Raw genomic sequence first — 26901 nt, 5'->3', positions numbered from 1 at the left:
TCCGAGTGGTCCGCTTTCGCATGGAGACACTGCGGTCGGTGATTGCGGCGGTCCATCCGGGGGAGTTCCTCGCCTCCCTGGACCTCACGGAGGCTTACTTACATATTCCCATCCGTCCGGATCATCATCATCTTCTCCGGTTCAAGATTCTGGACCAGCACTTCCAGTTCGTCGCTCTCCCGTTTGGGCTGGCAACGGCACCGCGTACCTTCACCAAGATCATGGTAGTCGTGGCTGCGGCCCTTCGGAAGGAGGGTATCCTAGTCCACCCCTATCTCGACGATTGGCTCATACGGGCGAAGTCCTTCACCCACGGCCAAGCGGCGGTGTCCCGGGTGCTACGGTTCCTGCATTCCCTGGGCTGGGTAGTGAATTTTTCCAAAAGCTCCCTCGTGCCCTCTCAGCGCTTGGATTTCTTGGGGGCGACCTTCGACACCCGACTGGGCATGGTCTTCCTGCGACAGGACAAGGCGCACTCTTTGCGGGATCACATACTGCGATTCTCTGCGTTGCCAGATCCCACTTCCTGGGACTACCTGCAACTCCTGGGAGTGATGGGATCCACAATCGACATGGTCCCTTGGGCATTTGCGCGCCTCCGGCCCTTACAGTGGGCGCTCCTCTCCCGTTGGAAGCCACTCTCGCAGGATTACCAGGTGGTCCTCCCGCTCCCTCAGAAGGCCAGGGACAGTCTGGGCTGGTGGCTGGAGCCGTCCAACCTAGCTCGAGGGGTGTCCCTCGCCGTACCGGATTGGGTGGTGGTCACCACCGACGCCAGTCTGGTGGGATGGGGCGCGGTCTGCAATCGCAGCGCCACGCAAGGGACATGGTCCGCGGTGGAGGCGACATGGTCCATCAATCGTCTGGAGACCAGAGCGGTAAGGCTCGCTCTGCGACATTTTCTCCCGCTTCTTCGGAACCGGGAGGTCAGGATACTTTCGTACAACGCTACCACCGTGGCCTACATCAATCGCCAAGGAGGCACGCGCAGCCCGCAGGTCGCTCTAGAGGCGGCGCTGCTCATGCAATGGGCGGAGCGCCATCTCGTGCGGCTAGCGGCGTCTCACATAGCCGGAGTGGACAATGTGCAGGCGGACTTCCTCAGTCGTCAACTGCTGGACCCAGGAGAGTGGTCCCTGTCCGAAGAGGCGATGCAGCTCCTCGTCCATCGGTGGGGGGCTCCCCACCTAGATCTGATGGCATCAGCGCTCAACGCCAAGGCCCCCCGCTTCTTCAGTCGGCGAAGGGAACGCGGCGCGGAAGGGGTGGACGCGCTGGCGCTCCCATGGCCGACCCATCTTCTGCTCTACGCGTTTCCCCCGTGGCCTCTCGTAGGCAGGATGATCCGCAGGATAGAAGGACACCAGGGGACGGTGATTTTCGTCGCTCCGGAATGGCCACGCCGACCTTGGTTTGCGGACCTGCTACAGCTGGTAGTCGACGGACCTGTCCGGCTGGGACACCTCCCCCTCCTCTTGCATCAGGGCCCAGTATTTTTCGAGCAGGCAGAACTCTTCTGTCTTGCGGCCTGGCTTTTGAGAGGCGTCGCCTCCGGCGCCGAGGGTACCCGGAGGCGGTAGTATCCACGTTGCTACGGGCGCGTAAGACGTCCACTTCGGTAGCCTACGTCCGAGTCTGGAAGGTGTTCGAGCTGTGGTGTACTAGTCAGGACACGAGTCCTACTAAAGCTTCGATTTCTCAGATTCTCCAGTTCTTACAAACCGGGGTAGAGAAGGGGCTAGCCTATAACTCTTTGAGGGTTCAGGTGTCCGCCCTTGGGTCGCTGTTGCGGGCGGAAGGCTCCCTCCTACAACATCCGGACATCGCTCGTTTCCTCAAGGGTGTCAAGCATCTGCGGCCTCCGCTACGGGATCCTTGTCCATCCTGGAGTCTCAACCTGGTGCTTCGCGCCCTGTCGGGGCCTCCGTTCGAGCCACTGCGCAGTTCGACACTTAAGGACCTTACCCTCAAGACGGTCTTTTTGGTGGCCATCTGTTCCGCTCGTCGCATTTCGGAGCTGCAGGCTCTGTCGTGCAGGGAACCCTACCTTCGGTTTTCCGATTCCGGAGTTTCGATCCGCACCGTACCTTCCTTCCTCCCGAAGGTGGTCTCTGCGTTTCATGTGAACCAGACGGTGGAGTTGCCATCCTTCGCTTCCTCCGAGCCGAGGTCTCTCCGACTCCTGGACGTTCAACGCACGCTGCGCATCTATCTGGAGGTTACAAACGAGTTCCGGACGTCTGACCATCTGTTTGTCCTTTGGTCCGGGCCTAAGAAGGGTTCCCAGGCCTCCAAGTCTACCATTGCTAGGTGGTTGAAAGCGGGGATTGCCGCTTCCTACGTTGGGGCGGGGCGGACTCCCCCGCCCGGCATCGTAGCGCATTCCACACGCTCTCAGGCGGCTTCCTGGGCGGAGGTCCGTTCGGTCTCTTCTCAAGAGATCTGCAGGGCGGCCACCTGGAAGTCGTTACACACCTTCGCGAGGCACTATCGTTTGCATCTCGCCTCTCCCGTCTCGGGACATTTTGGTGAGCAGGTTCTCCGAGCAGGCCTCGCAGGACCCCACCCGATTTAGGGACGCTTGGGTACATCCCACGGTCTGGACTGATCCAGGTACGTACAGGGAAAAGAAAATTATTACTTACCTGCTAATTTTCGTTCCTGTAGTACCATGGATCAGTCCAGACGCCCACCACATCTGGGTGCTCAGCCTGCTCCGTTTCCGCGACGGGACTGTACTGGTATCTGTCCTTTACCATTGTCACTGTTCACTGTGTGCACAGCTTTACCATTTTCCATGTTCTCTGTGTTCACAGCTCCTCACAAGTTGCCTTACTGTTCGTGCAGCCTCCTACACGTTGCTAGGACGCTCCAGTTTTTCGTTGCTATGGTTGACGGCTATTGTTGGCCGTGTTGTATAAACTTGATTCAATTCGGGGGTTCTGTTTTTCTACTCGGGCTTTGATATACTCGATACTGAACTCCTGCAGAGGGGGTAGTAGTACTTATGGTGACGCCCCCTCGAGGTTTTTGCTGACTCCATCTGCTGGAATGGGGACATAACCCACGGTCTGGACTGATCCATGCAGACACAGAGAAGTTGTATTTATTGTACAGTTCGATGATACTGCCCGGGGAGTGGGCAGCAGTGAAGGTAACCCAGCAGACGTAGTCCAGGGGTCCTCAGCAGAGGAGACCAGTCTCGCACTCAAGTATGTGATAGGCAGCGCGGCGTAGTAGGGACAGGTCCCGGATGTAGACACAGAGTGCTGAAGGTGAGAGAGACTGAAAGGGTTAGTGCTCACTGAAGCAGAAAGCTGTATTGTTGAAGATCCTGGCAGGCAGAAGTAGTTCAGTGGCAGGCACCAGATTAGGGAGAGCAGGCCCTCGAGCGAGTACCCGATATCCCAAGATGGGGGCCCTTCTGCTCTATTTCAGGTACCTGAGGAGCGGGTACCCAGGTTAGTGAGAAAATACCCCAAAGGGCAGAGAGAGCTTCCTGCGGCAGCTGGGAAGCGGCAGAGCAGCTTAGACTGGAGGCAATCCAATCCTTGCTAACTCAAGTTTGTTAGCAAATGAAGGGCAGGCTAAATACCAGGATGTGTTGACGCCCCCGAGGTTCCCGCCATGACGTGGATAAAGACGTGGGTGGCGTGCACATGCGCACACTAGGACACCCTCAGGAAAATCAGGGCGAACACAGTTGTCATTGCCGATCCGGGGACACTGGAGAGAGCGGCAAGAAGACGCGGCAGCAGCCATCTTCCCTAGGCTTGAGGAGAGAGAAGGAAGAAATGTGAGGCACAGAGGTCGAAGCCGTCTGAGACCAACGGATGCAACAGGCTCAGAGTATTGTAGCCACGGACAGGGAATTTCATCTCCATTGGCAAGTTTCCTTTTGTAATGAACTGTTGAGAATCTTCTTTGTTCTGGTCCATGTTCTACCAAAATTTGTTGCACATGATCATCGCTTTTGGTTAAGTAGCAGGATCACCATAGTTCAACTTGATGGTATGTTCTTCATATACTTTCAAATCTTGATCCTTATGGACCTCACTTGGTTCTTATGTTCTTCAAATTCTACTTCAGATTGTGAAACTGTAGGCAAAACAGTTATCTCTGCTTCCCTTGAACTACTTTCTTCTTGGTGCTGTAGACGAAAATATTTCTTCTTGCTTTGCCTGTTCTTTTTCCCTTTCAGCCTTCCATTTATGATACTGTGCCCCAGACAATTTTTTTCTTTCTGCCATAATTCCACATCACGTGAACTGAAAAATCAAAATTTTGTACTAACTAGATATATTTCTGGATATTTTTTTTACTATGATATGCATATTACATGTAAATGCACTGCTGTGGTGCTAATCAGCCCAAACACTGAAATCCATGTAAAATAAATACTCAGAACATATCTAGGAAAACTGCCATACCATAACAGCACTAACTCCCAAACAATCCTATCTATGAAAAATATTGCAATAGGTGCTAGATACATCAATACACCTTCTACTGGAAAACAGAACAAATTGGATTGCTCTAGATCCCTACACAGAAACAATAGTAGAATAGTTCACTTTGGTCATGCATAACACAGACACAAGCCCGTACCAAATGCAAAATAACTGACTGCAAATTAGAAATTAGAATACAAAACTGAAATGGAAACCACAGGTAGCCAGACTCTGCATGTAGTGCAGTCCTGTAGAAACCAACACATTTTACACCAGAGGGAATTCTGCACAACTGTGCAATGCAAAATTCCCCTCCCACACAGAATTCTAAAATTCTACACAGAATTTGCAGCTGTGGCTGGACAATAGTGAAGACAGCATGGATGATCTGTGTAGACTGGAAGGGGGGGAGAATGTGTGCAGAATTTTGTTATCCCAGGAGTGAAGAATACAAACATAAAAGATGCGCATTTCCAAAGCTGACATATTGCTATCACTAAATAGAAAATAGTAGGTCAAAACACACACACACACACACACACACACATTCCCTCTCTCTCTTGCATATTTCCCCTCCCCCTCCCCCACTCACACTGTTCTCTCTCTCACACACACACACCTCACACAGGCTCCCTCTCTCACGCACACATACACCCTCACATAGACTCCCTTTCTCTATTGCACATACCCCTCCTCCCTCACATAGGCTCCATCTCTCTTTGGCAAACATGTTCTCCCACTCAGTCCCCCAATACCTGCTCTCTCCTTCAGATGCATCCCCAAATTTCTATGCTGAGTCTGTTAGTCCTTCAATCTTTCCCTATTTTCCTCTCCAAGTAACCATCTCTTTCTCGCTCCGTGCCATGTCTCCAGGCCCTGCTATCAGAGTGCAGATAGCATGAGCTTCAGGCTCAGCCTTACCTCAGCCAGCCTTCTGTATGCAGGGGGGAGGGGCTGGGTGCTGACTTGGCAACAGACCTGAAGGAGTGGACGGTGTGAAGGAAGCATTTGCGGCGGCCCACAGAGCAACTCGTGGACAGATTCATGAAATTTAAATAACTTCAGCATTTGGGGGCGCCGGGCGGAGTCGCCAACACACAGAAAAATTGAAATAATGAAGCGGGCTCAGCAAAGCCTGCTTTTGAGCCGGTAGGGACGCCATAGTCGCCGTCGGGTTGGCAATCGGGTGGTGAGGAGGACTGAGGGGTCGGTCGTGCTGCTCGCGTTCGCTGAAACTGCCTGTCTGTCCACTTCTAAAATCTGCGGCTGCCAGTCTCTCCGCCACTGCTGAGCTGCTACTGCCGCCGGCACCGCAGCAGTGGCGCTGTCTTCTCCGGTGACACGGCACAGCATGGATGTGGCTCCCTTTTCTTGCTGAGTGCCATGGCTGCTGCCCGCCCCAAGACCCTGGTTCCCTAGGCCCTCGCCCAGGTCGCCTAGTGCTTCCGCCAGCCCTGACTGCAGGTGGCACACTAGGTTATATGGCAGTGTCAGTAAAACTTTCTCTGTCTCCATCTGCTGGAAGGGAGGCAAACCACAGGAGTCTGAACTGAAGTGATCTGTGGTACAAGAACAAAAATCATCAGGTAAGAATCCATTTTCCTATAAATACACCCAGAAAAGTTGCATGCATTACTTTATCCAGAAAACTTGAGGACAGCTATTTTTCCAATCAGATATGTGCGTGTAACTTTAGCCAGCGGGGGCTCAATATGTAGTAAATTTTAAGAGTTGCTCATGTGAAAAGGCTCATCTATGCGAGTATATGGGCCGAGCGCACACAACTCTTATTTTTAAAAGCAGCAAGGCATGTGCGTATATGCATACACGTGAGCAACAGAATGTGCATATAAAAGGGGCGTGTTAGGGGTGGGTCAGAGATGTTCCAGGGCATAAACCACAATTTTTAAAACTGGTGAGCTCAGTGTGCATTGGGCTGTTACCGGCGCATGTTTACTTCTGCTAATTATCAGGGGCAAGTCAGAATAAAACTCTTTACAGCCAAAACCTGGGTCTGGGTAAACTGGGGGGGGGGGGGGCAGCCCAAAGAACCAGAGGGGTCTTGATAGACTGGACAAACTGGTGCACTAAGTGGTCAAACTGCTTATTTCCTTCTTGCGCGCATGTTATAAAATGTGCTCACTTGCGCGTGTAAAAGCTGACAAGTCCTAAGGAAAGATATGCAAAGAAGGTTTCCTCACATAGCTACTTAAAATTAGGAGCACACATACGCGCGCTAGGTGTATTTTATATTATGTGCGTAAATGATTTAAAATTCCAGCGAATATGGACGTGCACACGCTCATTTTAAAGTTAGCGTCTTTGTGCGCTCACTGGCTAAAGTTTGGCCCTCTCCCAGAACACCTCCAGCGACTCCCTTTTATATCCGTATGAATGTTGTACCCTCAAAAGCAGGGACAGATACTCAAATCTTGATTTATGTGCAGATAATTCCAAAAGCTTGCATCAACCTCTCTGTAACTACCCAGCTATGCAGCATAACTCACTAATCAAAGCTCTGCAAATATGTTTAGTTATGAGAGATTCACTCTCAGGGTGGAACGTTTTTGCAAGCTCAGTGGAAGTTAATTCCAAGATGCAGGACCAGAACATGAATATGACCTTTTTTTTTTAACTAATTTGGGGCCCAGTGCAAAAAGCATTTTTCTGATAGAAATAAAATGGAAGAAAACCCTTTAGTGCACAGCTTCTTGGTGTTTCTTCTGGGGCAAGCTGTTAATCTTTCGTCAGCTGCTCTTATTTGTGAAGGAGTATTTTGATTTATGTCAGTAATGAGTGGATTCCAGCTTGAGTCACAACTATCCCCTGACTCCTTCAACTGGAAACCATCCATTTAACTTATCGAATACTTAGCAATGGGTAGATTTTGTCCCAGCATGGCTGCTCTCTCCTTCTATTGCTGCTAATTTCCACCCATAAAGCCTCCATGCCCTCCTCTTTTGTCCTCCAGTATCCTCCTGATGAAGGGATGTTTTACAAATGCAGACCCTGCACGGTTTCCAGTGCATGCCGTTTTTCTGACTAATGCTTAATCTGCTATATTTGCTAGTCAATCCATAGGACTGCTTCCTTTAAATCTCCACGTTATTCCATTCTTGTTATATCCAATATTGCTTGTTATTAATTCTCTCTCTCCAATTTTATCTGTCATTCTCATGGCATTTGCGTATAATATTTGTTAGTATTTTCTGCTAAATGTTATTGGAAATAATTAGCTAGGAGGACCACTTTCTTATACCTAGCTTTGCCATTGCTGTCAATATGCACCTTGACTTCCAGGTCCTTCTCAGCCCCACTCAAATAATCTGTCAGTCTTACAGTAGATGCACCATACCCCAAGTCCAGGTCACTCTAATACTCCTTTTCTGACTTTGCTCTTTCCTGTTGCTTGTTTCACAGATGTTTCCAACCAATCTTAATTCACATACAGATGTTATGGGAGCTGATGTTGTTGGGGGAACCAGTGGTGGTCATGGCACCTTCTCCGACCATTTCATCGGAAACTGTCCTTGCTCTGACCAGGTATGTATGGTGGGGTGTGTGATTGCTGCGGTGGATTCATTTGCCATAGTAGATGGCGGCTGCTCACATCTCCCTGCCCATACTGCTCTAACTCTAGTTAGCCCCTTCCTTGTTGGGGGCTGTAGACCCATCTCCTGTCTGTTTGGTTGAGATGTGAAAACCAGAGGAGGGGAGAGTATAGAGGAAACCTGTCAGGTAATTGTATCAAAATGAGGTCATATATGTCACCTGATAGTTGTCTGTTCTGCTGAAATCAGCATGGCCTTTCTCTTAGTAATTGTCCTTCCCCTGTGACATGTGTCTTAGGAGTTGAGGACGGATTTCAAATTTTTGGTGCCCATATGCAGTGCAATAGGGGGATCAAACCAGCCCACCTGCAGGGATTATCAGAGGATTGGGGTGGGTCCCTATGGCTTGCTGTATTCAGATCCTCCATGCTGCATCTCCCCTCACTTGGAGTCTGTCTGCTGCTTTCCTCTTCCAAATCCTGCAATTTAACCTCACATGGGGCCTGTGAGGTAGCATGTGCCCTCAAAGCCATTTGGCATCCTGCTCCTTCCTCCCACACAGGCTTCCTCTTACCATGAAAACCCATGCAAAGGTGGCTGGCCACCTCAGAGCTTGTGAGTGCACCTGCTGGCTCACAGGCCCTGCACTGAGGTTAAGTTGCAGGAGTTTGGAAGAGGAGAGTGGCATGGCGGCAGGCCCAGATAGCAGTATGGCAAAGGCAGAGGCGCCAGAGGCAATTGCCCATATAATCTATTCCTAAACAGCTCTGCTAGAAGTGAAGGAGAAGGGTCTGGTGAAGCTGCTGCTATGCATAGAGCTGTAAAACTTCTAAGGAGTTCTGTCTTGGAAAGGGCAATTCAAGAGTGACTTGTTTGGTTGTGTGGTGTGTCATTCTGAAGAAGGCAATAGTGACATCTTCTGATTTCACTCGGCTAGAAAGATGTTGCTTCATTGTGCAATACATTTACATCAAAAGGAAACATGGTAGATCTGTCGAGGTTTCTGTGGGGATGCTTTGATTCTGTTTGGGAGAGATGCATGAGGCATAACAGGAACACTGGTCTGAAATCCATGCTGGTTTGGTTTCCTGCCCGTCATCTCTACACAGATTGGAGATAATCTATTCTACTTTCATCATTAAGTGACTGAGTACAGTATCTATGTATTTTGGTTTGTCTTTCTGCCCCATTTTTCTCCTTTGTATTTGTTTGTAACTCTATCTAGTTTATAGAACTTTTCAAGTTACCTGGACAAACCCAAAATTTCACTTTTTTCCTCTGCTCTCCTGTTTAAATTTAGTCAGGGTGACTCAATACCCAGGCAAAATGTAGCCAGTTAAAAATTTAGGAGATGTATGCTGATATTCAGTGCTACCCACCTGGACGGGGGAAAATAGCCTGGGTAACTGTAACTGGATCTGTTCAGTGGAATATCTGGGTAACTTCCCGCTCACCGGCCCACTGAATAATTTTGCTCCAGCCTTGCTCTTCACAAAGACTCCATCACCTGTGACTTGAGCACATTTCCATAGCTTTGATTGTAGCTGAGCGTTTGTAATTTGGTTTGATTTAGATTTGTTTGAGCCGCTTTGTGTGGGATGAGAAGAATCAGCCCCGGTGCTGTGTCTGGACCATGTTCCGAGCAGTTACTGTGTCTCCCCTGTCTAGAAGCTGCTAGGAACAGGAGGTGACAGTTGGCTGTTTGGGTAACTGGAAGATAAAGTCATGCTCTCTCTGTTATGTGGGTGGCGATGGCAGCATTTCCCTTGCCTGCAAGCTGTGTGGAATTCAGAGAGAGATCACAGGTCCCAAGTCAAAATCTGTGCAGTGGCAGCAAAAGACAGCCCGCTTTTGGGACAGACTTATATTAAAATATAAATCAGAACTGGAGGGGCTCAGTATTTGGAGCGAGGCACTGAATTCTTGTAAGGGCACAGAGGGAGGGTTGGGACAGGTTGCAAAGACACAACTCCTCATCTCTGTTGTATAGAGAGAGGTGTATGTTGTCTCCATCTGTGCTTTATGAGATTTACCTTGGGTAGCTAAGAATTCAATATTCAAAGAGTTTGGCCAGGTATCTTTTCAACTTACTTGGCCAAAATCTGAGGTTTGACTTTTTTTTGTCCCCACTCCCTGGCTAAATTTTGTCCAAGTAACTCATTAGCACGGTTTCCTCTAAGCTGCGTGTGTGTGTGTGACCTCTCACAACTTTTCTAGCCCCACCCAGGAAGACTGTCGGGGCCATGGTGGAGCTCATCCCACCATGGCCCGAAGCAAAGAATAGATCCCCAAAGCTCCGGGTGCTTCTCGTCCTCCCTGCTCAGATGGCTCTGGAAGAAAAAAATTGCCAGAGCCACATGGGCAGGAAGAAGGAGGAGGGTCGGCCCACGTGTTTACCAGGACCCTGTGTTTGTTTCTGACCTGTGGACACAACTTCTGCTGACCACATTGAGAAAGCATGGGATAGCCAGAAAGCAAAAAGTTTCACCTCTCCTGAATGCCAAATGAAATTTAGCAAGAGACTAAGGAAAAAGCGAAAGCTGTGTAATATACCATTCAGCTCGGACAAAGAAGGAAGAGGCTGTTGTCTGCTGCTCTTACTGTCTGGACTCTCATATGCTGGCCATGAAAACCCAGTGTGTAGTACGAGACTTTGTTCTGTGAAAACCATTTCTGGAAACGCAAGGAAGCGGCAGAGCACGACTTGACCAAACCCACCACTTGCCTGGAGAGCAGGAAGTGTTTGGCTCACCGGGAGGTCTTTAACTATTGCTGTACTGTAGACAACTGCTGCATCTGTGTTTCCTGCTGTGTGGCTGGAAAACACAAGAATCACCAAGATGATCTACTGCCTGCAGCCTGGGGGAAAAAAAAAAAAAGAAAGTAAGTTTGCAAAACACTGCAGAACCTGAATTCCCAGTCTGAAAAGTATGAGCAAACCCTTATAAAGGCGCAGAAGGATAGAGAAATGGTCAATGAGAGAATTGCAGAGATTACGGCCAATGTCAAAGGTCTAATCGCCGACCTAAAAAAAAAATGCAGGAGCAGTGTCTATGGCAAGGCCATTGCTGATCCCATCTCGCAGCATCCCGAGAAGATCAGGGCTGCCGCAGAGTCCATCCCGTGGCGACCCCAAAGAGGAGGACCAGTGGCGAGAGGGAGACTGAGGCCCTGTAGAGTGAGTATGTGTAAGATTGATTTGTGAGTGATGTGTGTGTGTGTGAATGAGAGCCTGAGTGTGCTGAGGAGGATGCGCCAGAGCTAATCTATTCCAGCACGACTCCAGTGGACATCATGATTTGCAGAAAGAAGGCTTAAGAGAGAAGCCAGTGGACCTATGAGGCCTACGGGCCCCAGTGTTGGGCTGAAGCCTCAGCCTTGCATAGGCCTAGGCCTGGATCTTGCATAGGGCCTATGCCGATGTCGTGGCAAGCTACCATGGCCTAGGCCTAAGCAAGGCTGAGGCTTCAGCCCAACACTGGGGCCCGAGCCGGAGACCAGGTCCTGATGCCTGGGCCTCTCCCTAGGCCAGGTTCCAAGGCCTCAACCCAGGGTCAGGCCCAGGCCAGGCCACCAGAATCCAGGCCTTGTAGGTCCACTGTTTTCTTTCTTCAAATGACATCTGAGATGTGCCGGAGTAAATGAACTCTGGCACATCCTTCTCAGCAGAGGGCGCCATTTTTGTCTACGGTACTTCAAGTATTGCATTCCTCCTATTCTACATCCCCTCTCGAGCCATGTGTTCCGCCAGTCTTTGCGTTTTGGAAATGCCGTCGCTACGAGTGGTTCATTTGGCAGGGGCACGTGATCGAGCGTTTTCAGTTGCAGGTCCTTTGTTTTGGAATACACTTCCAGAATATCTTCAGAACCCTGAAGGCCTTTTTGCATAAGCAAGCTTTTGGTGTGGAGTCTGTCAGACAGAGCCAGACAGAGTGTGGTTTCATAGTAATGAATAAGTAGCATTCCAGCATATTTCTTTTCTGTCTTTTGCTGGCCTCCTTTCGTTAAGAGAAGGGCAGTATCTGCCTGCAAGGGAGTTGTGAGGAGGACGTGTTTATTGTACATTCTAGTTTTGTCTTTGTTTGCGGGATGTTTTTTTTTGATTATGCGTGGGGTTGTTTTTTTTTTAATGTCATCCCTGTGCACTGGAAATACGAGTGCAATATACATTTTTTAAAATAGATAAATAAATATCTTTGTTAAATGATGCATACAATATAAAAATCAATAGTTTAAAAAAAACAATAGACCTTCCTGGGAGAAGGGGAATGTTTAGATAAGAAGAGTGAACAGCTTGGCTACGTTTGCATTTTCAAATGTTACCTGCGCCCCTCTACCTCCCGTAGATAAAGCAGGCGCAAAGGCAAACTGCCTGTGTTTTCCTTTTGAAAATTAGTTGCCAGGTCTGTGGGCAAAGAAGTGCCCACGTACACTTGCAGCAATATTGGCTACTAAAAATTGCCCCCTCCCACGTGGGTAAGTACAGAAGCCATCTCTTATTCCATAAGGGTCAATATTTATCTTCCTTCTTCCTAATTCTGAATGTTTTGTGCAAAGGACATTTTATCAGGGCCTTCGCTTCTGCTGCTGGCAATATCTTTTGCATTTACTTTTGCCCTCCCTTCCCCGCCGCCCGCTAAGGACAGTATTATTATCCCATCACAAGTTTTAGTGTAGAATCAATGGAAATCTAAATCCCAGATTATTTTGGATAGAGCCTTGTGGAATTTAAGCCATTGGTGGAGCTCCAGGAGAGGGGTGGAGGTAACACCTGTACTGGTCTCCAGGAATGGGATTGAGTTAAGTCACAGTGACCGAGAGGAGGAGAATCCTCTGCAGGATAAAACCTCTATCATAAAAGTTGTCTTCTTCTTGGGCTCTTGTAGTTGCATCGCTCCGCTCAGGTACTGCTGCGACTATCGTCCATATTTCACCATCCATGACAACGAATTCAAAGAGTATACTACTAGGACACAGGCTCCGTAAGTACCCGGCGGAGAAAGGGAAAACAGGCGCTGTAAGTACCCTGTGGAGAGAGGGAAAGGAGGCTTATTTTTTTGTTTTTCTTAAATAATACATAGGTAAATCAGAACTACAGGTCCCTGCATGCAGTGGGGTAAAACCAGGACTGGAATAACCTGTCCTAAAAATCTGGATAGATATCAACAAAATACCTGTATGATATCCTCAAATTTTATTTATAACAAACTTTAAAAACGTTAATATAGCTTATACATATATTGCACCACATTACATATCTCAATACATTCACACTCCATATTCATACTGACAATGTTAATACATATAACAAATATTGTACATCAATAATTTATCTGTGTAATGGTAATACACAGCTATCCTTATCCCCCTGTTCCGTTGATCCATGTTATATCCCTTGTTTAATGTATTCGCATTCTTACATGCTTGCTACTGTTATAATGTAAACCGAAGTGATATGTAATTTTGCTACATGAACTCCGGTATATAAAAATGTTAAATAAATAAAATAAATAAATAAATAATGGACACAGGCCCCATAAATACTCCACAGAGAGAGGGGGAAAGCACCTGGTCTCAGCCCCAGGGAACATGTAGCTATATTAGCATAGACCTTGAGATCGTCATAGAGAATGCACATCTTCATGGGTGTTGATATGTTCAGTTAGGGGGTCTCCACAAGAATAACGATTATTGCTTTCCTATATACTGTTGGTACAGTAAGTGCGTAAATCATAAGTGTGTCTAAGGCCCACTTCCAGCATTTCCAAGCCTTATTTGTTCTTTACTCCCCAGCAAATTGCAGTAAAATCTGGGGACTGATGAAACCCAGCTGTTCACAGGGGACCATGGATCTTCCATCTGTACTGTGCTAACCAGGTTTTCTGATGATTTTTGCATGCACAGGGCCGACTCCAGGCTTTCTTCACACTTGGCTGTTTTGTAACACAGGGCTCTTGCTGTTTGCTTTTTTTCCCTTTTTTTCTCTCCACTGGTTTTCTGCCTTCTTTAAATTGTCAGGCCCTTTGACTGAATATAGATCCTGATCTGCTGCATCCTTGCATCTAGAATTTCCCAATAAAGGAGAGAAAACAGGGACAATAAGATTAACAGATGACAGATTTAATAGAAAATACAAAACATCTCAGAAGCCTTGGTGCACTGAAAGGACATAAACCGGAGTGTAATACACATGTTTCCTACTATCTCTGAGGTTGTTCACAACTTGCTTGGTTTTCTCCTCCTTTCTGTCTAGGCCAAACATTATCCTAGGTGTAACAAATCCTTTCTTTATTAAGACGCTGCAGCACTGGCCGCATATCCTCCGGCTGGGCGAGCTCAAGATGTCAGGTAAGAGGCAGAGGTGGTGATTATTATTTTATTAAGTCTACACAGTGCTTCTCAGCTAGGTAACATAGTGAATGATGGCAGAAAAAGGTCATCCAGTCTTCCCAGTCATCCTGTCCACGCTGCCGAGGATACATCCCAGCTGCCAGGTACAAGAATGTACAAGCTCCCCACTTGGCTCCTTCCAGCACGGACTCTTCCCATGCCTAACAACAAGGCTCTGCAGTAATTTTAATACCCAGCAATACTTCTGTGACCATTACCCAGACGTGTGGGGCAAATTTTCAAAAAACCCTAAAACAGCTGAATATCCTTAGTTATTTGGCTAAGTTTAGCTAGATCTTAGTGATTCCCACTCAGCTAAGTCCATAACCACTTATTTGCTTTTACCCAACCTGGAAGGACCCGCCTCACAACCACAAAGCTAAAACCCAAGCAAAATTATAGAAAGACCCAAAACTCTCTCAGCCTGCCTCTTCTCTACTCTTCAAACGAGGTATGTAAGGGCTTTGACCCTCCCTTATTGATCAGGGTGAGGATCTGTTTGTTTGATAAGACTATCTTTCAATGCATTTCAAATACAAACCCCTCTTTTATCAAATTCTACCATTTAGTACTTTACCAATGTTTGAAGTGATATTTCTCTGTAATTCAGCAGCAAACTTCAGGGAGTTGTCATATGCAAATCCTCTAATCTGAAACTCGGATTCATACCTCTTCAGTAGGAGTTTCATCACCTTCACAGTGAGGTCTGATAACCTGTTCAGTCTTTCTCTGACTTTCCTGGGCTGAGATCTCAGGTTACTCTGCCTTTTCCTATTATAGTTCATTTCAGTGGTATCATGCTCGTTCTCCCACTCTCCCTCTCTCTCTCTCTCCTGTTGGACAGACCCAACTATGTGCATTTCCACTAGGACTTCTGGTTAATTACAGAACTCACAGCCAGTCAGACCTAATAGTTTGGTTCTGTTATTATAATATGAGCTAAATAGATGTCATTACTAGTGAGTCTCCCAGGTTCCTAACAGGTATCAAAATCATGCGGAGAGGTCTAGTAAAGCTTGAAGAATAGTCTAGAGCAGAACTTTCCAAACTGTGTGTCGGGACACGTTAGTGTGTCGCCTGCAGTGTGCAGGTGTGTCGCGCAAGCCTGGTCAACTCTGATGCGAGTTTGGGCTTTTTTTTTTTTCTAGAGATTCACTTTTTTTTTTCAGTTTATGGGTTGCTTATTATTGGGTGATTTTTGCTGTCAATCGCGTTTTTTGGGGGGGGCTTGGTGGGTGGAACGAGCCCAGCCATCCTTGCATTGGCTGCTGCTGCCGATGAGGCCTGGCCATGAGGAGTACTGACTGCAAGCAGCAGTGTCTGGTGATCATGGAAGGGAGTGAAGCACTTAACTGGCAACAATCAAAAAGACGAGGTACATGAGTGTGGGGGCCAGACATGTGCTGGGGGGAGAGAGATGAGTGAGTGGGGGGCAAACGTGCTAGGGGGACAGACATGTGCTTGAGGGGGAGAGATATGAGTGTGTGGGGGCCAGACATGTGCTGGGGGGAGGAGAGAGATGAGTGTGTGGGGGACAGACAATTTGTTTTATTATTGTTCTCATAAATTATAACAATAACGTGAATCTTGGAATATATATTTTTAATATAAATTTAAGGTTTTCTTGAGATAGGTTGTGTCGTGAAACATTTTATTTATGTATATATTTAAGGAAACATACATAAATTGTCAAAATATGTTTCGTTCGTTTAACCTTTAACCTCTGGTTTACTAGTAGACTGAATTACCGTGTCGTGAAATTATGTTTGTCTAAAAAGTGTGTCACCAACATGAAAAGTTTGGAAAGCTCTGGTCTAGAGTGTCTGGCAGCTAAGATTTTAATGTTATGCAGTCAAGCTTTTTGGCTGCAAAAGTCCAAGGGAGCTGTGCAATTTAGGTAATGAAATTCTTCTATGCACAAAACAAAAGTATCATATGGGGTGATCTTAGTTGAAGATCTTAAAGTGGCAAAACAGGTGAATAATGTGGTGGCAGAAGCCAGAAAGATGCTTGGTTGCAAAGGGAGAGGAATAACAGAAAAATGGAGGTGATATTGCCCATAGTGAGACCTTATTTGTAATATTGTGTACAAGTTTGGAAACTGAACCTTCAAAAGGATATAAACCAGATGGAGTCTGTCCAGAGGGTGGCTACTAAAATGATCAGTAGTCTTTGTTATAAAGCATATGGGGACATGTATACCTTAGAGAAAAGGTAGGACAGGGAGATATGACATTTAAATGCCTCCAAGATATCAATGCACAGGAGATGGGGCTCTTAACAGAAAGGAGGCTCTGGACTGAAGGTTCATGGGATGAGGGAGAAAGGGAGTAAACTCAGGAGTAATCTAAGGAAATATTTCTTTACAGAAAGAGTGGTGAATGCATTTAACCATCCCTCAGGGGATGTGGTGGAGACAAAGACAGCATCTGAATTCAAGAAAGCATAGAACAGGCATGGAGGATCTCCGAAAGAGTGACAGAGACTGTAGAGTTGAACTAGATCGGCCTAATAGTCTTTTTCTGCCATCATGTTTCAAGGTCAGTGCTTCTCAACTCATTCCTGGGGGCACCCCTAACCAGTCAGATTTTCAGGATATCCATTGTGAATATGATTGAGATAGATTTGCATGCAGATTATCTCATGTATATTCATTGGGGATATCCTGAACCCCTGACTGGCTAGAGGACTGGATGAGAAGCACTGCTCTAGTTAAGCAGAGAAGTCACAGTGGTGATACAGTGAATGACTGCCAGCAGATACGAGGGCTCTCAGGGTCCAATAGCATCTCATGTTATCTTAACCGAGTGTCCTGGCTTGGCAGCACAGTAGCTGCTTGTGTAAAGCATGGCAGCCTCTAGCACCGCTCAGTCGATGTTCGCTTCGCTAATTTCCTCTGTGTAGGACTGTGATGGTGTCGGGTCCACCTCCACAGAGAGCTTGGCCTGCTGCAGGAGGGGTTTATAAGCCGCGGTTTCAGGGAAGGGCTTATCCCAGGATTGGTTGGGCCCTAATTCCCTGCCTGCTCTTCAGGTGGGTTGCCGAGCTGATCAGGTCCTCCACCCTCACTTTGCTCCTGACCTAGATACTGCCTTAGACTCCACTGGCCTCTTATGATGGACCCTGCCCTGGCTTCCCTTTTCCTGTGTCTCTGCGTGTATTGTTATACTATGGGTTGAGAGTGGGACCCTGCTATGTCACACTAACATACATAGGCCAGTAACTATGGGATATTAAAATCTAAGCAGGAGAAAAAGGAGACATACAGAAACCGAGAGGCTGGGGTTGGTTGTTACTATAGGTGACAGTGGTGGTAGGTGGGGCTGGGATGAGGGGAGATGGAGACTGCAGCTTGGCATGTGCCAGATGGAGATCTCAGAGACTGATGTAATGCCGTCCTGAAGGTGGGAAGTGATGGTGCAGAAGAGAGCATGTGGCAATGTAGTACAAGGCAAAAGAGTTCCAGAGGTAGGGAAAAGTTAGTTATCAGCCAGTGAAAAGGGCTGATAACATAAGGTGCCACTGGGCACACCTTATGTAGGGGAAAAGCTTTTGAGTGAGACCATAAAATATGAAATGCGGAATGAATGAAATGCCTGCCACTGTAAGCCATGCTTTTGTGAGTACTGTGTACAATTCTGGTTGCCACATCTCATAAACGATATAGTTGCACTGGACAAAGTACAGAGAAAGGCAACCAAAATGATAAGGGGCATGGAACGGTTTCCCTATGACCAAATGCTAAAGAAGTTAGGGCTGTTCAGCTTAGAGAAGAGATAGCTGAGGGGTGATATGACAGAGATTTATAAAATCATGAGAGTCTAGAACAGGTAAATGTGAATCGGTTATTTACTCTTTCAGATAATAGGACTAGGGGGCACTCCATGAAGTTAGCAAGTAGCACATTTAAAATTAATCAGAGAAAATTCTTTTTCACTCAACGCACAATTAAACTCTGGAATTTGTTGCCAGAGGATGTGGTTAGTGCAGTTAGTGTAGCTGGGTTTAAAAAAGAATTGGATAAGTTCTTGAAGGAGAAGTCCATTAACTGCTATTAATCAAGTTGACTTAGGGAATGGCATCAGTAGCATGGGATAGACTTAATGTTTGGGTACTTGTCAGGTACTTCTAACCTGGATTGGCCACTGTTGGAAACAGGATTTTGGGCTTGATGGCCCCTTGGTCTGACCCAATAAGGCAACTTCTTATGTTCTTATCTCTACCCTTTTATTGAAATGGTCTAACAAACTTGCACATCATATTTATTTTATTTATTTATTTATTATTTTTATATACCGACATTCGATCTCAATTGAGATATCACACCGGTTTACATTCAGGTACTGTAGGTATTTATCTATCCCCAGAGGGCTTACAATCTAAGTTTTTGTACCTTATAGAAAACAGATCTCTTACAGGGCATTCAACCACCTTTATACAGACACACACACACACACACACACACACACACACACACACATATATATATATCAGTACATGTTTATTACATGTATATCTTGGTCCCTTCATTACTTGTTTATGCAATGAAGAACTTCATACATAGAACTGGCATGTAATATTTGTAGTAAGATGTAATATATGTAGTAAGACATGTAATATATTTGATCTCTTGACAGGTGATTTACCCAAACAAATCAAAGTGAAGAAATTAGCAAAGCTGAAAACCTTAGACACTAAACCAGGTAATGTTTATCACTCACTGAAAGGGCAATTTTGAAAGCATCTGTAAGCCTCCTGCAGCAGGCCAGTGCTGCAGCCTTTAGCCCATGCACCGTGCAGGTGCAGGTGCAAAGCAGAATGAAATCCTCAGGAGTACTCAGAGGGTCCTGTCCTAACCCCACCCCCTGACCAAATCACTTTTTTCCCACAGGGGGGAGGGGGCACAATTTTCAAAGGATTTTTTTTCCTCACGTAATCATCCATTTGCCTGTAGCGATCCCTTTAGAAATTCACCCCTAAATGCTTTTGTTAAATCTCTGCATTCCTAGCAATAACACGAGATGGGGGAAGCATGCCTAGAGATATCGTGGGACAAGGTGAGCATTCCCAGTGATTGTGTGGCAGCGAGGGTACATTTCCTAAGGATTAAACTGAGGCAGGGGGGGAGCAGGCCTAATGATACTACCTTTATCTCTGTAGGAATCTACACATCCTATAAAACCTTCCTCCACAAAGACAAGACATTGATCAAAAGACTGCTAAAGGTAAGGACCTTATCCGGGAGGGAGGGAGAGAGAGAGAGAGCGAGCGCACGTGCCGGGTGAGGGGGGGCGGCTGCCCCAGGAGTCAAGCTCTAGGGGGCGTCATCTGCAAGGTTACTTTACCTACAGGCTTAACTACCCAAGGCTCTTCTCCCATGACTGTACTGGACAGTGCCCAAAATCTCAAGCAGAGAATAGCCCTCTGCTTCCTACTCCAGCCCCTCTCCTCTCAAGCAACATGCAGGGAACTGGATGGGAATGGATATGAGCCTGGAATAGACAGAGCACAGTGCACAGCAGAGAAGAAGCCTCCCTAATTCAGCCTCCTTTGCTCTCCCCTCTCCCTCCTATCTGCAGGAAACTGGAGAGGACATCAGAACAGAGAAGAATACCGTTTCTCTCTGCATATTTCTAATTTGTGATCTTTATTCTGTATTTGGTGAGGGTCTATGCTCTGTATGTGTGACGGAGGTGACGTATTCTGCTAGTGTTTAGGTTCTGTGTAGGGATCTGCAGTAATCCCACTAGAAGGGGCATTGCTGTTTTAGGCCCAGGTGGAATACTTGCAGTATTTACCTTTTCATGGAGGGTTAGTGCTGTTTGAGTTTTGGGAGCTGTGTTGGTATGGCAGGCTTGCTATAGACTTTCTGAGTGACTTTTTGCAGGGTTTTGTGTTTCTTCACAAAGCAATGGAGAGACTTTGCGTCACTGTAAGTGAAGTGACAACATAATTTGAATGTTTTCCCTATGATGAACAGTTAAATTCTTTTATTAATATTCCTTTAAAATTTTAGCTGTTATCACTATTTATTGACTGTTTTATTGTATTTCTTTTATCGCATTTATATTGTAAACCGTTGTGAAGGCTACGGCTAATGTGACGGTATATAAAAAACAATAAACTATAAAAGGAAACGTTTTGTTCAGCCCAGCCAGCCATTTCAGAGATTATCTTCGACCAATGTAGTATGAATATCTTTTAATTGATAAATTTACATATTATTGTACTTGAGAAGTTTTTATTTTTTTTTTTGCAGTCTATTTCCAAAAATTACAGAAAACCTTTTCAGATTGTGACTTGATTTCTGAAACATATATTTTGCAAAACAGAGTTTCATATTTAAAGGTATTATGTTCAATTATGTGATTATACATAATTATTCTGGGAAGGGTTGTGGCTTTTTGGGTTTTTTTGAGGTAATCAAACCTGGTGGGACAGAGCCCCAAGGAAACCGAGATCAGGACTGCAGGTTATGCCTCTCAATCTGCTGGAGTCAGAGAAAATACTGAGGGATCACAGGTGGCACCCCGGCTTATATGGGTGGTGCTTTTCAGTTTTCTCTCTGACTCCATCTGCTGGAGGGGAGGCATAACCCAGCAGTCTGGACTGATCCTGGTACGTACAGGGAATGATGGTTGAGTTTAATTATAAAAACTCAGGGGGAGCCTATGAGCCTGAAAATGAATTGAGGAGGGTGCGCAAGGCTGAGGGGCCTAGGGAAGTGGTTCCCAAATCTGTTCTGGGGGACCCCCAGCCACTCATGTTTTCAGGATACTGCAATGAATAAGCTCGGGTAGGGGCTGCCTCGCGGCTCTCTGGCCCTGTGCTGATTTTAAGGTTTTCGGCTATTGCTGCCACCACTGCAGAAAGATCTACAGTCTGACTGCCCAAGAAGCCGAGGAGGGACGGAGAGAGAAGGGGGCTGCCACTTGGCAGGGGTAAAGAGGGGAAGACAAAGAAGGGACTGATGGGGGGGTAAAAAGAGAGAGGGGAGTGGTGGAGGAGAGGGGACTCCTGCTGCTGGGCAGGGGTAGGTGAGGTGAAAGGGGGATGCAAGACAAGTACTGGGGGTGGAGAAAGAGGTAGTGGGGATGCAGGGCAAGGGGTGAGGGGAGAAATGGGAGGATTCAGGGCTGGAGTGGGGTAGAGGGGATACGGGGAAGAGAAAAGGATTGCTGGGCATGGGGAAGGGGACGAGAAAGAGGGGGAGGCTAGTTGGAGGGGAGAGAGAGAGAGGTGGGGTACTTTGCTGAAGATGCCATCACTATAAGGACAGCTGTGCCTTTGCTGCTAAAGGAGAAAGCACTGTGTAAGACTAGACCAGGGGTGGTTCTGTAATGAGGCAGGTGCTTCAGGTGGCAGAATTTTGAGGGAGCAAAAAATGCCCCCCTCCGAAAATTCCCCTGCAGCATCTGCCTCAGTGCCTCCCCTGAACCGGTTTCCAGAGTGCATATCAAGACATTTAAAAACAGAGAGGTGACGTCCCATATCACTACAACTGCACGCAGGCTCCGTCACGAGGGCTGAAGGCATGACTGCTCTGCTCCCCTTGCTGATTTCACCTTACTGAAGTCGCAGTGCAACTTGCGGTTTGTGCTGTCGCCTCAGGATAAAAAGCTAAGCAAGCCATTATTATTTTGAAAAAGTTGGTGGGCAGCTCAGGTTAGGTTGCAAAGCTTCTGCTGTAACTCAGCAGGGGCCTGAGGGAAAGGAAGAGCAGTTGAGCACAGATTGCTGATGCCTGGTCTCGGGGGGGGGGGGGGGGGGGGGGGGGGGGGGGAAGGAGGTGGGGCCTTGGGAGTGCGAACGGAACGGACAGGAGGGTTACATTCCTGCTTTTAATTGTATTTGGTGCTTTGCAGCAGCTTCCCTACATTATATCATGCTCACTTGATCCAGCTAGGCCCCAGTAATTATAATCTCACAAATAACACTGCTGATTGGTGTAGGAACTGATCAGAGCCCAGAGTGGGTGTGGGGCCATGTGTGCTCATGTTCAAACAGGACTGCTTCCAGGAAAGTGGCTTGTGGAAAGAAAACTCTTAACATCTTAAGTCTACCACTCCAAGGGGTTCAGCCATGGCATTGCACGGGAGATTTGGGTTGTCAGTGGGGCTCAGACTGCTGAGGGGATACAAGGCAAACATTGCTGCCTGAAGCCAGAAAAGCAAGCTGCAGTCACTCGTACTTGTCTCTTCATAGTGAACAGTGAAAAGTTTGGTCTCTATAAGGGGTGATTGTTTCCATCCATCACATGCACTTTTGAAATCTTACTCAGTGTGCATATTCTCATCCGAAATATCCTCCCTCCACATTCAACCTTATATCTTCAGAGACTTACTTGGTTATGTTTATTATTGTAATTACAACATGTTATGATATCTCAAAACCTCTTTGTTAAAAATGTATTCACTTTGTAAACCGTTATGATGGCTTCCCGAATAACGGTATATAAAACTCTATAAATAAATAAATAAATAAATAAGATTCCGAGCCCGTCTGGAGTGTGGTGGCATCCAACTGTGGCTGTCTGTTGCACCTACAGGGTATTCAGAGAAAGCGCCCGTCTGAGGTACAGAGTGCCCTGCTCAGGCGCCACCTTCTAGAGCTGACACAGAGCTTCATCATACCCCTGGTGAGTCTGGGCGGCCGGAGAGAGGAGAGTCTGCAGCAGTGTGTCTGTAGCAGGGCTGAGTGTGCATGAGGAATACACAGTCTGACCAGGGTCTTCTATTCCAGCATGTACCTTTTCCCTTTCCAGGAACGCTATCTGGCCAGCCTGATGCCGCTGCAGAGGGCCATAACTCCATGGAAGGTACTTATTTTCTGTATTTCCTATTGACAGCTTCTTGCATTAAAGCCTGGGAAAGCAGTTTATGTATGTTTTTTAATTAAATCAATCAGCTTCTCTCCTTCCTGTTTGGCTCTCATAAGGAAGCCATCATAAGCAATCTTTCTTGCCACTGCTTCCAATCTGGTTCTTATTAGAAACTCATCGTGAATAGTATCCGCCCTTAACTATTTCATATCTGCATATCATCAGGGAGCCATCATATGCAACCTCTTGCTTCAATCCTACCCATCCGAGTTTCATCAGGGAACCATCAATGCTGGCCTTTCTTTTCATTCCTTTCCACTCTGTGGTCATCAGTGATTCAGCACACATAACGTCTCTCCTCACTGCTTCCCATCTAGCTCTCATCGGGGAGCCATCGTGTACAGCTTCTCTGCTTTCTCATGCCTATCATGGAGGCGCGTGTCTTGCTCCTCCTTATCCCTCCTCTTCCTCTTCCCATTCTTTCTTACTTCATCTTCCTTTTCTCACAGTATCTGTTTCCTGTTCCTACCCAGATCAGTCCAGACAAGTGAGGTTTGCATCCCTACCAGCAGATGGAGGCAGAGAACAAAAACTTTGAGGCACTGCTACATAACCGATAGTGCCACCTGCAGTCCCCAGTATTGATCTGTACCCAAGTCAAAGATTAGAGCTTAAAACCCCCTCCAGGGTGAACAGGCAAAGCAGGTCTGGAACCCCTGTCACCTCCAGCAAACCCAAAACAGTTTGAACTCAACCTATGCCCAAATTTCAGAAAAAAATAGAAAACTCTTTGAAATACATTACATCGACTATCAGGCAATGCAGTCTTTCGGCAGTGACGGGGAGGGTCTCTGGACTGATCTGTGGTATTACAGGAATGAAAATTAGCAGTTAAGAACCAATTTTCCTTTCCTGTTCATACCTAGATCAGTCCAGACAAGTGAGATGAACCCGAAAGACCCGCGCGCAGTACACTCTCTCACCAAAGGTCGCGTCCTCCTGCACCCTCACATCCAGACAGTAACGCCTGGTGAAAGTATGAAGCGAGGACTGCCCTGCCGCTCTACAAGTCTCCTGAGGAGATAAGAATCGAGCCTCCATTCAAGAGGCTGCCTGCGCTCTAGCAGAATGCGCTTTCAGCCCCACTGGAGTCTCTGCGCCCCTTACAAATAGAAGCAGAGCAAACGGCCTCCTTCCGCATACTTAACCTGGCTCCTGGCAGAGATCCGATCAGGGTCCAAGCACTAAGTGACTTTCACATGGTCGATACTCTAAGCTCAAGAACAGGGTGGGGGTGGCGGGAGTGGGAGGGTGAAAAGCAAAAAGACAGAGGGTTCTAATGTTTTTAAAGGATACCAAGCATTTTTATGGGACGTGTATTGAAAAAAAGTGCTGTGTTGTCTCTACTGTATGGAAAGCAAATGGAATATTAGAAAATGAATAAAGAAATTGGGGGGAAAAAAAGTTTTATTCAAGCATACTGATAACAATTAACATTGAAAAGATGGAAGTTTTTGTACATAGTAAATTTCCCATATCCCATTCTTCCACCCCCTCTGGAGAGTCGTCATGTTTAACACATCCAAATACTTCTACTCAGACTTCAGAGTAATACATGTCCCCACGTATCAACCAATGTATCTCGAGATTCACTTACTCTTTTTGTCTTCCATCCCTCACCTGACAGTGCCACGCCATCCCTTTACCTCTTAGTTTGTTTATACAAACTTCTTTTCCGCAAATCTCAGTGGAGAGTAAAAAACGTACAAAATAAAATCGGACAGCACTGGCAATCAAGGTGCAAAAGCGACCAGAAACCTGAGTAGGAGGCGGAAGGGAATCACATCAGTCAGGGAAGGCCTGGGTAAAAAAATTAAGAGTTTAGCAGCTTCCCAGAATGAAGCAGGTCCCTTTCTGCTCTGATTTCCAGTGGGAGATTATTCCATAGGGCAATAGAAAAAATGTCGCTCCGATAGCCGTGGATTTCTAGCAGATGCTGGGAATTAGCACAGAGACTACAGGCTCAGCTTGGGTATCCGAATAGAGGTAGATAAGCAAGGAGGGGCTAAGCCATGAAGGGCCTTATTAATCCAGGTGAGAGTTTTGAATTGTGCCTGCCACATGATGGGCTAGAGGGCAACGCAGCAAGAACCGAAGAAGAGGCGCCAGAAATTGGACGAGCAGCGAACCTTTTTGATTCTGTCTTTTCTTCCTGGTCCAGAATCCCCCACAGGTGCGGCCATTCCGGCAGGAGGAGTTTTTCAAAAGTCTGGAGCACGCTGGGCCACAGCTCACCTCAGTACAGAAGGGGGACTGGCTGGGCTTTTACAGGTATGAATGTTGCATCACTGAACATCTGGGCCCTTTGTGACCTTTCATCACTTGCCGTTCTTGAACAGTTAGACACGATATACCGACTTGTTTTCAATGAACTGTACCTACACAACTGGGCCTTGTCTCTCCTTAGATTTCTTATGAAAAAGGGACCTGTGTGCTCTCAAAAGCTCCTGTATATAACATCACTTTATGTTGGTCCTTTTAAAAGCGTCCTAGTTTTCTCTAAGGCCACTTCTTCTCCGGGGTGGGCAAGGAAAGGATGAGCTGTGCGTGTGTCTGTGTTTGGGTCGCCTCGCCTTTCTGTGTGTGTGTGCTGGGTAAGCTCTCTCTCCTCTGCAGTCGTTCCTGCCCTCTGTTCTGGGAGTGAACAGTTAGAAACTTGCTGCAGTCGGGTCTCCTTACGTTTTCCCTCTTGCCTGCAGGCGTTTTTTTCAGATCTCCCAACTTTGATGGCTGGTACCCGCCAGAGACACAAGGAAATGAGCCAGAAGCTGCAAGCCCTCCACCTGGAAGTGATCTGTGAAGCGGTAGGTTCAGGCCCCAGGATACAGTTTGCGTCTTAGCATTTCCCAAGAGGGGTAGCACGTGGGGGCGGCTGTGACAACCTGAGCGCCGAGTAGCGAGATGAAGAACGGAGCGACACGGGCGAGACGGTTTGAGACGCAGGGTCAGCGAGTGACTGGGCGACGCAGTCTAAGCCCCTGTGCCGCCCGCTGGAGCCGTGAATGATTATTTGAGAGAGTCTGAAGTAGAGGACAGTGAGTGACTGTGACCAGGGGCTGAGGTGAACGCTGTGACAGTCTGCGGCAGTGAGTAACTGTGTGCAGGGACCACAGAGGGGAAGGAGGCTCAGAACCATGAGTTCCCAGGCTCTCTGCGGCCGCCGCCTCTTTCCACAGTCAGGAGCTGAGCTGCTCTCCTTTCCTGTTCTTTAGAATATTGAGGCCTGGATGAAGGAAAAATCTGAAGTGGAGATTGTGGACCTGGTTCTGAAGCTGCGGGACAAACTGGTACGCATTCCTTTCCTTTCCCCTAATGCTGCTGAGCCGAGCAGAGCCCAGGAGGCTACAGAAACAATCATTTTGCAGGGCTGATCTGGGAATAGGGTGCAAAGTGATACATTCATTGTGATCACAGAGCTCCTTTCGTTTGTGTAAAAAAAAAAAAAAAATTGTTATGCAAAACAGGGAAGCAACATTTTCCCAATATAAGCATCCTGAATTAAGGGGTACATGACTAGGGTTCCCCATATGGGTCACATGAGTGCGCAGTGCGCTGCCTCGGGAGACCATTTGAGGACACCTGGGAGCACAATCAGTTTAAATTTTTTCCATAAGCTTTTTTTTTTTTT

The 26901-nt window shown here is 47.0% G+C and overlaps 1 protein-coding gene across 1 annotated transcript in view; it reads left to right on the top strand.

The window, feature by feature from the left end:
• The window catches only part of DENND6B (DENN domain containing 6B), an 84122-nt gene that overhangs the window by 51180 nt on the left and 6041 nt on the right, over positions 1–26901 (top strand). Inside the window, 11 exon segments of the mRNA XM_029616865.1 lie at positions 7872–7994; positions 12889–12984; positions 14256–14350; positions 19030–19095; positions 19553–19617; positions 22941–23030; positions 23157–23210; positions 25435–25552; positions 25973–26010; positions 26012–26077; positions 26486–26560. Coding sequence (XP_029472725.1) covers positions 7872–7994; positions 12889–12984; positions 14256–14350; positions 19030–19095; positions 19553–19617; positions 22941–23030; positions 23157–23210; positions 25435–25552; positions 25973–26010; positions 26012–26077; positions 26486–26560 — 886 coding nt within the window.

The sequence above is a fragment of the Rhinatrema bivittatum genome, chromosome 9 (assembly GCF_901001135.1).
Source record: "Rhinatrema bivittatum chromosome 9, aRhiBiv1.1, whole genome shotgun sequence".
NCBI classification, from domain to species: Eukaryota; Metazoa; Chordata; class Amphibia; order Gymnophiona; family Rhinatrematidae; genus Rhinatrema; species Rhinatrema bivittatum.
Note: the sequence above shows the minus strand (reverse complement) of the source record. Positions and strands in the feature narration are given on the sequence as shown.